This window comes from Candidozyma pseudohaemuli (genome assembly GCF_003013735.1).
Source record: "Candidozyma pseudohaemuli strain B12108 chromosome Unknown scaffold00002, whole genome shotgun sequence".
In the NCBI taxonomy this organism is placed as follows: Eukaryota; Fungi; Ascomycota; class Pichiomycetes; order Serinales; family Metschnikowiaceae; genus Candidozyma; species Candidozyma pseudohaemuli.
The window spans coordinates 638,651-651,838 of NW_020194436.1; the positions used below are offsets into that span (position 1 = coordinate 638,651).

Consider the following 13,188-nt stretch of genomic DNA (forward strand, 5'->3'; position numbering starts at 1 on the left):
ACCTACTTATAACAAGCAGTACAGAGCGATGCGGCACTCCCCCACCATCTAACCTTTTAGATGCCATGCACCTGGTAGCTCAGGATTTACATCCAAAGACACCGGCGAATACGATTTGAAAAACGAGGAATCTGTGATTGTTAAGTTTTAGTTGTGATTTTGTCGTTGACGTTGAAAATGTCAATATGAGAGCCGCATAGTAGGTCAAATTGCCGCACCCCAAGACCACCATGGTGCTCTAGAAGTCGAAGTGGAGAGGATCGACAGTGAAAAATTCCGGTTTCTTTTGGCTACTCGGAAAGCTCCAGAATAAACTTCGGAATACATTTCGGGCTTAGAAACTACTATGATGTCAAGAGGTAGAGAGATCTCGTGGACGCAAAGCGATTAAGTCTAATTACTTAGAGGAAAGTACATGCGAGCAAGGCGTGATTTCATCTGAGATACTGTGGAGGTAGACATTTAGACATTTTGCAGCAAAGCTTTTGACAGACGTCAAAACTTTGTAATTCGTAATTGTCGTTGACTATGTCTGTCTAATTAAGCAGCAATAAGAGTTTCGGCGAGTATTGAAGATTGTTGCAATGCTTCATGGTTCATCAGGAGTGTCAATCTGAAATTTGACATCCAAGTCATGAATCCAAGTTATAGTTCAATCGATGTTGGGCAAAATAGTTATCTGAAATGTCTTATCTAAAGACGAATATATTACGATTTTGAGCTGAACACACTAGCACAGAGATTTCATACCCAAGAATGCTTCGATGATAGAAGAGGCTGGACATACTTTCCACGAATCCTTGCCTAAGCGATACTTACTAGAATTGCAGCTACTACATTGAACTCTGAACCTCATCCACCTTTCATAAAAATCACCTTTTCACGGACTGATTCATTTCTGTACATGCTGACCGTGTCTAGATGATAAGTATCTTGATCTTCTGTATATCGCTCTAAATTGCTATATATGCAACAAGCAGGATCTACACAAGGTATCGTCTTTTTCGTTTATGCCGGCGAATGAGGGCCGGATATGCCTAATTACCGATGGCAGTGCCTGAATATATATGCCATGTCGTCTGTCTAGCAGTCTGTATCAAGGTTTAGTGGTGCGAGTGGCCGGGTTCACCCAAGTACTTGGCAGCGTAAACCGTACCACAGTGCCAGCATCTGGCAGGCTCGCCCTCTTCAACCTTCATCCAGTAAGCCTTGTGGTCCTCACCACCCTTACCTCTGCAGCCAACGTAACGGTAGCCAATGTAAGTTGGAACCAAGAATGGGTCGGCCAAAGTACCGCTACCTTCCTTGATAGGCTTCTCCATGTCGAAGACATCGATACCTTCACGCTTACCCAAGATTTCGTATCTCTCCAAACCAGTGGCCTGGTCCATGTCGGTTGGGATGGTACCTGGCTGGGCACCTGGACCAATCAAAGAGGAGTCTGGACCGGTAACATCGTGGATGGTCTCAGCAGTGATGTGCTTTTCCTGGATCTTGCTTTCCTGGACCTTGGTCTGGAGGAGTATTCTAGATGTAGAGATGCCTCTGGCCATTCTGATTGGCTGGGTAGCCATTCTAGTAGGCTGGGCAAGTGAGCGGACAAACGTGCGGGAAAGCCTGTGAGTTAGTAAGGTGTTCATGGGTGTATTTGCTCTCGTATCAATTGAGTGAAGTATTTTGCTCATTGTCTCAGATAAGATAACGGCCAGCTGGAATGGCGTTGGAATTCGGCAAAATTTAGGCAAATTTGGCGATGTGGTGTAGTGAAACATACATTTTGCTGTGGATATAGTAGTAAGGAGAAGGGTTTCTCTAGCGTTTAAACCCAAGTGAGGTGGTGATGTTTTCGAAAAAATCAGCTAACTGGCGAGGCATAGAAAGGAAGACGCTTCATTGGCTCTTGGTCACGTGCGATAGGAGCACGTGTAAGAGTCGAATGATTCAATTACTTCGAAATGGTTGGCTCTCTGTTTCTACAAAATATGTATTTCTAATTTTGGAGAGGGTCTTGGGAACATGACATAAACAGTTTTACATTAAAGTGTCCGGGAGCATTCTATCCCTAGCGTCTCCGATTGGCTGCGAAAGATGATCGAGATAAGCCCGATACGAAAATAATTTTCAAAAGCACATTTCGAAGTTTAAATGCATAACTTTAACGCTGTAGTGACCAAATTCAATATAAGTGAAATTTTGATGTTAGAGAATGCGTAGATGGTTGACCAGTATGAGAGACTGAAACGGCTGCATATCGCACCCTGGTACCAATCAGGATACCCCATGAGGTCAGCCTAACTACCAAAGTTTGAAACAAAGCATCAGCTTTGAACTGAAAAGCATATGAGATGACATTTTAAGAATTCAATTTCATTTCAACAGGTCTTTTTCAAACAATAAATTTCTCTTACCTGAGGTGCTACAGAGGTCGAACACATGCAAAACCGACTTTTGCCATACCTTTCTTGCAATGATACCAAGCTCCATTGCAACAGCAGGACTTGTTCGTCTGAAAGAAGCATATTCCCCACTCTAAAGTTATATCTCTGCGGTACAGCATAGTCACGAGGGCTGGAGCCCTACGCACGTGATACATATTGGTCCTTCGCGCTTCAAAACCCCGTACCCCCTGGAACCAGGCCTGCACTCCGTTGCTCGCTCACAGTCTCTAAAAATTTTCCAATTCTATTATTCCTATCTTCCTTACCAAACACAAGGTATGTTTCGATCGACCATAGAACAAGGAATTAAGAATGGATATCACAAACGGACAATAAATGAATGACCATGCAAGCGATATGTGGGCCACATATGCATCCTGAAGACCGAACACCGAACACCGAAAATGATATAAAGCCATCGTTTCCTCCCCATCCAAAATCTCAACAATTTTACTAACAGAAAGATGCCAAAGAAGAGAGCTTCCAACGGTAGAAACAAGAAGGGCAGAGGTCACGTCAAGCCAGTCAGATGTTTGAACTGCGCTAGATGTGTGCCAAAGGACAAGGCCATCAAGAGAGTCACCATCAGAAACATGGTCGAGGCTGCTGCCGTGAGAGACTTGTCTGAGGCCTCCGTCTACCAGGAGTACGCCTTGCCAAAGTTGTACAACAAGTTGCACTACTGTGTCTCTTGTGCCATTCACGCCAGAATCGTCAGAGTCAGATCTAGATCCGACAGAAGAATCAGAACTCCTCCTCAGAGAAAGAGATTCTCCGCCGACAGAAAGGTCTCTCCTGCCGACGCTGCCAAGAAGGCCGCCTAAACATCATGAATAGCAGTAATCATACATAAAATATCTATCGAACCCAGTTGTAGACGAAGGAGTGGAAGAGAACAAATAGCCTTCACTGATGACGAAAAAGTGAATGACTAGAGGCGACGGTTTTCACGACGAAGGACGTTGGAAACCCGTTTGTAGCGAAGAGATCGGCATAGGGCTTTGACAGGTATCTGAAGTGTTACTATAGTACACAATGCAAATGGAATCGTCGCTTTTCGAAAGTACGTCATCGTTCGCCATCACATTTTTGATAATCAGCACCATGGAATGAATTTCTTCCAGCACCAAAGAAGTACTTTTCTCATCGCCAATCAGCACGAGGCGCTATCCTGGTCAACGGTCTAGACAACACCTGTCCAACAAAGCGAAAAAAAAAAAAGCCATTGAAAACCTTTACCTAATTGCGCTTGTAAATCATCTTAACAGATTAAAATAGCAAAAACTCGGTTGACTCTGTAGCTACTTAAATGCCCTGCCATGGTAGACTGAGAAGTGATATACGACTTTCAGCCAGCACACCTTATCAAGTAGTATTTTTGGAACCCTCGTAATTCCCCATCCTCCCAATTCTACCAGGAAATCATCCAAGAATAAATCTCGTAAGAATTGGTGGAATCACCCAAGGGGGGAAAGATTGCCTGGTATAAGGCGGTGTACAGGTGTTTGTCCACCTCCACAGCGTAGCGTTGCAATTTTTTTTGTCCTGTCTTCGCTGTCTCGCTGCTAATATAGCGGCATCAGTTTCGTTTGCGAACACCACCCTTTTTTCCTTACACCCCCCACACCAACGCCAATTGTATCCGCAAGCCCTGGAAAGCGGCCCAATTCATTGTATCATTTTGGGCGTAACACGACTGATAGGACCAGCATTCAGCCAATCGGCCAAATTGAGAATTCCCCCCTCAGACCTGACCGATCTGGCGCAATCCCCATACAATCATAGAAGGAAACACAGGATCCAGTGCCGATAAGAGCAGCAAGACGAAAGACAAAATGGACCATAATTGGAAGTTTTCCCAATGCTTCGGCGATAAGGGCGATATCGAGAACATCACCGAGGCCGACATTATCTCCACAGTAGAGTTCGACAGCACGGGCACGTTCTTGGCCACCGGTGATAAGGGTGGCCGTGTGGTGTTGTTTGAGAGGAATGGCAGCAAGAAGAATAGCTGCGAGTATAAATTTTTTACCGAATTCCAAAGTCACGATGCGGAGTTTGATTACCTCAAGTCGTTGGAGGTTGAGGAGAAGATCAACAAGATCCAATGGTTGCGCTCTCTGAACAACCTGTTGTACCTCTTATCGACCAATGACAAAACCATTAAGTTGTGGAAGATCATGGAGAGACAGGTGCGTCTCGTCAGCGAGAATAACTTGAACGGTTTGGACCACTTACCGTCTGGCAAAACCAACGTTGGAGACTTGCGTTTACCGAAAACGACCTTCCACGACAAGTTGATTCTGGCACAGCCGAAAAAAATTTACTCCAATGCCCACGCTTACCACATCAACTCCATTTCGGTCAACTCTGACCAGGAGACATACCTATCGCTGGACGACTTGCGCATCAACTTGTGGAACTTGGACATCTCAGATCAGTCTTTTAATATCGTTGACATCAAGCCCACTAACATGGAGGAGCTTACGGAGGTGATCACCTCAGCCGAGTTCCACCCGCAGCATTGTAACCTATTCATGTACTCGCTGTCCAAAGGCACGATCAAGTTGCTGGACATGAGATCCAATTCATTGTGTGATACACACGCAAAGATCTTTGAGGAATATTTGGACCCGGCGTCGCATAATTTTTTCACTGAGATCACCTCCTCCATCCTGGATGTGAAGTTCTCTCACGACGGTCGTTACATCGTCAGTAGAGACTACATGACCGTCAAGCTCTGGGACTTGGCCATGGAGAGAAAGCCTGTGGCCACAATCAATGTCCACGAGCATTTGAGGGATCGTTTGTGCGACACGTACGAGAACGACGCAATCTTTGATAAATTCGAGGTACAGTTTGGCGGCGACAACCGCTCAGTCATGACAGGCTCCTATAACAATAACTTCATGATATATCCTAATGCTGTTAATGCCAATGCTTCGGGCAATGCAGGAAAGGGTTTGGACATGTCGCTGTTCTCGCTTAAAAAGGGTCAGAGAGAAAGTGATGACGAGGGTAAGAATGGAGCTCAAAACAATGACGATGATGACGATGACGATGACGATGACTCTGAAGAAGATGCTAAGCTTTTTGCTCCTCCTGGTCAAGGGTTCCCACAATCGCCTAAGCCTGGTGAGGACGAGCAGGAAGAAATCATCTTGCAGGCGGACAAGTCTGCTTTTAAATCAAAGAAATCTGGTCAGGATGGAACCACGCGTCGGAGGATGATGAGCGGAGTGGGCAGTGGCAGTGTGGACAACGACTACATTGATTTCAAGAAGAGCATTTTACATTTGTCGTGGCATCCGCAAGAAAACCTGGTTGCCATTGCTGCCACAAATAATCTTTACATCTTCTCGACGTTGTAAACTGGCGAAGAGAGAAAGTTACGACATGAACATGATGACTATTTTGTACATTCGGGTAGCTAGAGTAGAAACGAATAACATGCATGCAGAGGGACTTACTCCTCGATGTGTCTGTTGACGTCCGAGTTCCAGAACAAGGTCTTGTCGCCGTCACCCCAGAAGAACTTCTTGGTTCTCAAGTTCTGGTATTCGTATTGAGTAGGCCACTCTTCGTCGGACATGTGTCTCAAGTGGTCTCTGTGCTCACCGTGCTTCAACTCAATACGACCGACAGGAATGGCAGTCAAAATAATGGCTGGGATAGCCACGTAGTAGGTAATCTTGGTCCACAACTTGGTGACACTCTCAGAGTGGTGGACCTTCTCAGCGTATTCCTTCTTGAAAGCCTCACCAGCGGTCTTGTCGACCTTGAAGGCATTGTCCTTGATGAACTTGGACACGTGACCGTGGCCGTGGCCGTGGGAGTTGAATCTAGTAAAGGTACGGTTCGTCAAATTTCTAAACATTGCTGTAGGTGTAGCTGTTGGTAACTGAGCTATGAGAATTTTAGTATGTTCGCGCACGGTGTGATTGGTGGGAAACGCAGCTCACGGTCACGTGCAGGACTCCAAATCAGCCCACCACTTTAGCTGGGGGAACTTAGAAAGGAATTAGATGCAATTGAAAAAAAGATGAATTGAGCAACTTTGGCTCCCTTGCGAATGTACATCAGACATTCAAGATGTGCGGAATATAGGGTTCTTACACGCTGTGGACCTCAATTGTCGAGATCTAATATCGGTGTCGCAATAAAAATAAGGCTATGGCATTCACTTTATAGCTTTCATTGCCTTTAATTTCATCATAGACATTCATTTCAGCTTAAAACTCGAGTTCCTGAGGTGGTTGCATTGCAGCAGTATGATAACTATTTGGCTGCGAAATGATACGCTCGCATTATGCAACTACTTATATTCAATCTATAGTATCTCCAATTTTCCAAAGTTAGGGTCCTTCTTCGTTTCGTGGCCTCTCAAGGGCGGCTCCTTCGGGCTGAAACATAACAACAGGATCTGGTCCATCTTTATTTGAATTGACCTGCTCAGACCTCTCAACGTCCGTTTCTCTCGTATCTTGCTTCATCCCAGGCTCCAGGCCCTGTCGAAAAGACATCATCTCATTTGTTAGCTCTGCTACCTTTTCATCAAACGAAAAGTCCTCCTTGGCCCGTGCATACTTAATGTAGTCTCTTCTGAACGATGGGAACTGGTGAATCAACTTCTCGTTTTCGAGTAGAATGTCTTCCGTGGGCTTGTTTTTGAGCAACTTTTTCATCTCGTTCTCATGAAGTGCAGTTACTTCCCTCGTGGTCAAATACTCCACCAAGAGCAGTTTCTCTCTCACCATTAGCTCAAGATAGTCTTCGTCTGACATTGTATAGACGGCCATTTTGTCAATCTTACTCAGAGCTTTCGACTTGTCTGGGCCAAGCTCTAGCATTGGTTGGAAGTCTTTTCCCTTGCCAACGACAAATTGGGACACTTTGTCAAAAGGATGCCAGATCCTCAACCGTGGCAAGTACACATAGCGTTTGAACTTCTGTTCCATCAAACCTCCTTCGTTGTACTCGCGCTGTAACATAACCATGTAGTTGTTGGGAACGTATGCTGGGACGCCCTCAACGTAGGTTAATTTCATTGGCGACAAGTCCTTCAATGAGGCAAAGTGCTTATTTCTGCAATTGTAGATCTGGAGGTAGTTGTTTCTTGCCACCTCCAATTCATCCATAGAGCGGTCTCTGTTGGACCTTCTGAGGCCTCGCGGTAACTTTCTATCGTATTCCTTAGGGGCAACCATGTTAGAAATGGCAAGACCAGTGATATCAATGTAAAGACCAGTGTCCATGTCAATGAACCTTCCATCGATATTGTTAAGGCCATTGCCAAATTCCCTCAGAGAAATCCAAGTACCAATGTCTAGGAAGTACCTTCCTGTTTTGACTTCACCATCGATGTCTGTACCAAAGTCAACAATAATCGATTGATTAAAATTACGAGCCAAAACATGAAGATCGGTTATTGGCATCTGAACATCAACATCTGCGTCCCATGGAAAGTTGATACCGTTCCAGTACCATGAAAGTAATGTACCGTGTGCGACCCAGCTTTGCAAATGTTGAGCATTAATGAATCGAAGCCAGGCTTGAGTGAGACTATGCAAAGCAGGTGCTTGAAGGTCCAGAAAGTTTATGATGCTTTTATAAAACCTCCAGTCGTAATGACTTCCCCATGCCCAATTAGGTGTTGACCTGTGAAGTTGGGCCTCGTATAAATATTTTGTTGGCTCCACGCCGCTGATTGAAAGGTTTAAACTGAGAGCATAGTTGCGCTCGTGTGGTGTAAGCGTTTCTTTTGCAAGTAACTCCTTGAGTCTGAGTCTCAGGTCCTCCACAAAATCCTCATGCTGAAGTTCGATTGTAGGGTGATAAGTATCACTACTCTCATCTTTATAATATGATGCAAGGCGACGAAGCTCTTCCCTGATGTCAACTTCATCAGCCCTACCTGCCACAGACTTTGCCAAGTCGGAATGCAGAAGACGGACTCTACTACCCACTTCTTGGTTGACGTTGAGCCTTATCGATCTCAGACGGCCCGAAGGGTGAGGTAATAAAAGAACGATTGATAACGGCTTATCCATGAAGTCATTCAAGTACAGGGCAGCCTCGACCTTTTTCAGAGCATGTGGAGTCCGGCCTCCATACTGATCAACATGAAAACCTGTTCGAAGTGGAGATTGCAAAATTTCCTTGAAGCACGCTTGCTTTCTTTCATCGGCAACAACATTCTCATGATAAAGATATGCAATTTGGGAATCGTCTATGCACCAGTCTGGGGCAGTTGCCTGTGGGTTAGGGTTTTTCCTCGTCTTTCTAGGCGTTTTCCCAAACATCTTACAAGACTGTCTATTTTCTCCAGCTGACATGAAATGCGGATATAGGGCAGACAAATCAGTCCAGTCTGACCAGTGGAATACTGGGAGGGTGTATTCAAATGTTCCTGGGCTTGCACCCATGTCATTTTTGAGTTGTTCATTATACTCATTGAGGATCATGCCCAAGGTGAAGCGAGGCTCGAAAGGTAGGAGTATGGGATTTTCTGAGTCATCTTTTAAGAAGGCTGGTATAGTTACAGCTGTTTTATCTGCTCCGTAAGCCGAGCTATTCACAGAAAGTGCTGCGATCTTGATATCCTTGCTCTCGGGACTCAGATCCTCCAAGTAGCTGCTAAAGATCTTATCAGTCCAAGCGTCGAAGGCAAATGAATTTCTTTCTCGAAGAAGTACAGCATAATCTCGAAGGGTGTTTGTAAGGTTCTTCAACGGTAGGAGTTTCTCAGGACTCTGTGTACCTATAAGCGAAATAACGATAAGGTGTAGAGCAATTACTGCCAAGGCAAGATATTGGCAGCGGCGTCTGCGGATCATGAAAATCTATGAGTTTTTGTTGCTAGAGGTGGAGTTCCATGTATAAATAATGATGTTGATCGAGGCTGTGTGAAAAGACAGATTTTGTCAGGGACGGAACTATCTGTATGCTCTACCGAAAAGACCGGCATGAAGGAGACGTCAAGCCGTGATTGTAGACCGCGCAACCGTCGAAAACAATAAAGCAAAGAGCCGAAATCAGGGGTACCTCAGATTTGATAAACCAGGCTGTCTGATCTACGCCTCTCGCTTCTTGAACGAACTGACGGGCTTTGCCTATCGATCAGATTCTTCACTATTGCTTGCTCGAGTGTAACGAGCCGACGATATGACTATGGCTCGAGACAAACGATCACAATAACAGAGAAGCGCACAAAGCTACGGTGGTCGACATACCAACAGGTTTCAAGTATCACTGCTTCAAAAATTGAAGCGCTTAACTTGTCAGACAGCCACTCGCACCCACCCAAAGCCACGTCTTCCGAGAAAGCGTGTGGCAAAGGGTCAAGATCATCGCTCCTTTCAGCACTCATGACTGGGTCGTAAGTGGCTGGTGAAAGGCAAACAAATTGTAGATGACCAGACCGCAAGGGATCGTGGACAAGCTAAATGTGTTCTCACTTTGAGGGCGCGAGGGTATCTTACTCATCAACCAAGTTGGATTCAGTGGCTCTTTAGAAGAGTCATTGTGGGACGTGACCTATAGAAATGATCCTATGAAGTACGTCGACAGAGAAAAAAAAAAAAAACCATCAAGGGAGCGGGCCATCTGCTGTTTATATAGTGCGAATCGCGATGTCTTTTCCGGGTAACTCATCGCTTAGGGTGCAGCTGCGATATGCACGTATATGCTTCCACACTTAGAGGTTACTATTTCGGTAGAAATAAATTTTGTTCTAAAATAGCTCTACTTTAAGGTGGAAAATTTTAGTGAAGATCCAGTTTGTATCATTTTGTCTCGCCTGTCTTTCACCTCTGTGTCTTCGCACCAATCCTCCCATATATATCTCTCTCCAGAGACTGTCTCACATAATGATAATAGTTTCTTTGAGTCTCTCAAGGCCAAAAAGTCTCACAAAATCGAGGACGTAGGTTCTCATCACAGGCATCATTTCATCGAGCAGGAATGACCCCCATGTGCCTGTTGCCATCATAAGAATCGACGCCTCGAATCCTGCTTCCAACTCTAAAATTTCCTGTAAAGCCCACAAGGGCAAAGCTCCCGGTAAAACATCTGGTAACTCGAAGCCATCGAGCTTGTATTTTTTAATAAGCTGTTTCAGTATGTTTCCAGCACTTTCGTACGTATTCCTGTTACCGTATAGAGCGTCACTGATATTGGTAATAGGCCCCAGCCAAACGATGCCTTTTTCCTTGTGAGATACAGTCGGTTCTTTAGGCAATTCGCCCTTCTCGCCCAAAGTAAAGAAGAGATCGTTTTCTATCAACGGCCTCACGTCCTTGAGATCCACCCACGCATTATTCACCAAGTCCAAGAGTTGTCCCCCAAATTTACCCTTATATTTCATTTTGGGGCAGTCATCGATATAGTATCCCAAGTAGTAATAACCTAGATCCAACTCGCGACACATTTGAATCTCTCTCAAACCAGAAAGAGTGCCTAGGGACAAATGTGCATAGTCTGGGTCCCATATGAAATATATCGATGATAATCCACTAGGAAGAAAATCGAGCACAGAAATGGCAATGAGCTTGTTATCAAGGTAGTAGCACTCATGTGTAGGCCCAATGCGTTTCTTTGTCTTCTTGACGTCACCTTTCCATTCGCTTACCCAGTTATTTAGACTGCTCCACACAGCCTTTGTACCTTGCACTTCCGAATCAGGGAATGGCGTTGCACACAAGAAGTTTTTGAATTGCCTTTCGGTAACTTCAGAGGGGTCATCATTATGGACCTTAACTTGATACTTCTTGTAAAGCTCAAACTTCTCTGCAGAAAAGCCAGATGGTTCAAATCGAGTATGGAATCGACTTGATGACTGTTCTGCCGTTATGAGTGTCGACAAGTCAAACGGACCCTTTGTTGTCGTTTTGTCCCCAATTGCCCTTTTGAAGCGATTGACAACCTGGCGGTGTTCCTTCATGATCTTCAAATGATCCATGTCTGTCCTGATTGTGTAAGATCGACAACAGCCTCGAAGCATATCTCCAGTATACAAGAAGTTTCCTGATCTTCTGAATCCTCTATTTATGAAGTCGTCGTACTGCTGACAAGTCATTTGTTGAACTTGACAACCAATTGTGATATGGGTAGGTTCCTCTGGTATATCAGCGATCTCTGGGGATGATTGGAGGCCACCACTTTTTTCCTTTTTTCCATGGCAATATCCGCAAGATGTATCATCGAGGTATAGTAGCCTTGAGACTATAAATGCATTGCTTGGATCCAAGGAAGATGAAGACATACTAGTTGTGACTAAAAGGCGAGCGTAGTCTGGGGTAGAAAGCTACAGGCCTTTTTATGGTGAAACGAGCATTGAACAAGACAATGACTCATGCAATTTGCCACAATTACAAATCAATGCCTAATCTTAATAGGAAACAGGCTCAAATCTTCTAATTAATGAAGAACGGTGGCGTATATATGAAACACCCGTGCACCACGATCAATTGGTATCAACTCCTCATTGACCTCAAAGTCGTTCTTGTCCTTTGGCCTTGTTTATCCTCATCAAACTTTTATGGACCCTAGTATGAGCACAAAAAGCCCTATCAAGAAAATCGTCAAGGATGAGCAATCGAGTTCATTGAACAAGGCTAACACGGCCCAAAAGAATGGCGGTATGAATATCAAAACCGAAGGTTCAGAGGAGCCTGACCACACACTTCTTTCGGATCCAGAGGACTACCTCGAAGAGAATGAGTCTCTAGATATGAACTTGACCCATGGAGGTCAGAAGGTGTGGCTTGTTAAGCTACCTAGATATTTGGCGGAGAAGTGGACCAAAAGGGAGTCGTTGCATGGTCAGCAATTGGGGCATGTCAAAATCAGACAAAACAACAACGGTGGAGAAAGCTCTGGCGGTACACCTACTGGCGGAAGTGACCAGAAAAAGAAGCTTGAGGTGAAGCTCGTGCTCAACGACCTGGAACACAACCAAGATATTCCTCGCGAGTACGACTTATCTATCCTCAACACGCAAGTTCACAATTCATATGTCTTCAGTGAAGAGAACCTAAAAAGATTCAGACAGGAAGTCACGGAGATGGGCGATATGCCTGATCAACCACAGCTTAAAGACCTCGACCCGGATGAAAGTTTGAGGCCGGCAAAATATTATAGAGTGGAAAAGAATGGACCAGACGGAGAGGCCCAGCTGCAATCCGTACCTTTTGTCAAAACCATACCTAAGAAAACCAATCTTGTTGGCAAGATTGTCCATGACTGCCAAATTGTTCCATCTAAGTCAGACTCAAAATATGCACAAATGTTGATGAAACGCCAAAACATGCCGTTGACAAAAGAAAGGCCAAAGGTTACGTTTCTCAATGAGATTCCTGGTGTGGTACAGTCCCTGGCTGGTCCTTCGCTCACAGGTAAATCGACATCAATGTTCTTGAAGTCTAATCCTCAGAAATCGAAGAACGAAGGCCGTGCAATCAGAATGCCCAAGAAGGATTTGTTGGATTTACTTTTCCGTCTCTTCGAAGAGTATGAATATTGGTCTATCAAAGGTCTCAAGGAGAGGACCAAGCAGCCAGAAACATACCTCAAAGAATCCTTGGAATCGATTGCAAATCTAATTAAAAAGGGGCCATATACCTCGAAGTATCACTTGAAGCCAGAATATAGAAGATTGAGGGATGCTGAGAGAGCTGCAAAGCTTGGTAATGATGATGATAAGAAAGATGAGGACGATGATGACGACATGGAGGACGTCATTTAAGGTTAT

The 13,188-nt window shown here is 44.7% G+C and overlaps 7 protein-coding genes across 7 annotated transcripts; 3 read left to right on the forward strand and 4 right to left on the reverse strand.

The window, feature by feature from the left end:
- Positions 1 to 1,103: 1,103 nt before the first annotated feature.
- On the reverse strand, positions 1,104 to 1,640 carry COX4 (cytochrome c oxidase subunit IV; the record flags this gene model as incomplete). Its single annotated transcript, XM_024857051.1, has 1 exon — positions 1,104 to 1,640. The coding sequence occupies one exon, from the start codon at positions 1,638 to 1,640 to the stop codon at positions 1,104 to 1,106; it is 537 nt and encodes a 178-aa protein (XP_024714931.1).
- A 1,262-nt stretch (positions 1,641 to 2,902) lies between these two features.
- Positions 2,903 to 3,262, forward strand: RPS26A (40S ribosomal protein eS26; the record flags this gene model as incomplete). Its single annotated transcript, XM_024857052.1, has 1 exon — positions 2,903 to 3,262. One exon carries the CDS (start codon positions 2,903 to 2,905, stop codon positions 3,260 to 3,262), a length of 360 nt encoding a protein of 119 aa, XP_024714932.1.
- Positions 3,263 to 4,273: 1,011 nt separating this feature from the next.
- CDC55 (protein phosphatase 2A regulatory subunit) lies at positions 4,274 to 5,809 on the forward strand (the record flags this gene model as incomplete). The annotated part of the gene is made up of 1 exon (XM_024857053.1): positions 4,274 to 5,809. One exon carries the CDS (start codon positions 4,274 to 4,276, stop codon positions 5,807 to 5,809), a length of 1,536 nt encoding a protein of 511 aa, XP_024714933.1.
- A 95-nt stretch (positions 5,810 to 5,904) lies between these two features.
- Positions 5,905 to 6,315, reverse strand: COX13 (cytochrome c oxidase subunit VIa; the record flags this gene model as incomplete). The annotated part of the gene is made up of 1 exon (XM_024857054.1): positions 5,905 to 6,315. One exon carries the CDS (start codon positions 6,313 to 6,315, stop codon positions 5,905 to 5,907), a length of 411 nt encoding a protein of 136 aa, XP_024714934.1.
- Positions 6,316 to 6,793: 478 nt separating this feature from the next.
- C7M61_001654 (uncharacterized protein) lies at positions 6,794 to 9,274 on the reverse strand (the record flags this gene model as incomplete). Its single annotated transcript, XM_024857055.1, has 1 exon — positions 6,794 to 9,274. One exon carries the CDS (start codon positions 9,272 to 9,274, stop codon positions 6,794 to 6,796), a length of 2,481 nt encoding a protein of 826 aa, XP_024714935.1.
- A 1,025-nt stretch (positions 9,275 to 10,299) lies between these two features.
- On the reverse strand, positions 10,300 to 11,514 carry C7M61_001655 (arginyltransferase; the record flags this gene model as incomplete). The annotated part of the gene is made up of 1 exon (XM_024857056.1): positions 10,300 to 11,514. One exon carries the CDS (start codon positions 11,512 to 11,514, stop codon positions 10,300 to 10,302), a length of 1,215 nt encoding a protein of 404 aa, XP_024714936.1.
- A 474-nt stretch (positions 11,515 to 11,988) lies between these two features.
- C7M61_001656 (transcription factor IIF subunit) lies at positions 11,989 to 13,182 on the forward strand (the record flags this gene model as incomplete). Its single annotated transcript, XM_024857057.1, has 1 exon — positions 11,989 to 13,182. The coding sequence occupies one exon, from the start codon at positions 11,989 to 11,991 to the stop codon at positions 13,180 to 13,182; it is 1,194 nt and encodes a 397-aa protein (XP_024714937.1).
- Between the last annotated feature and the right edge of the window lie 6 nt (positions 13,183 to 13,188).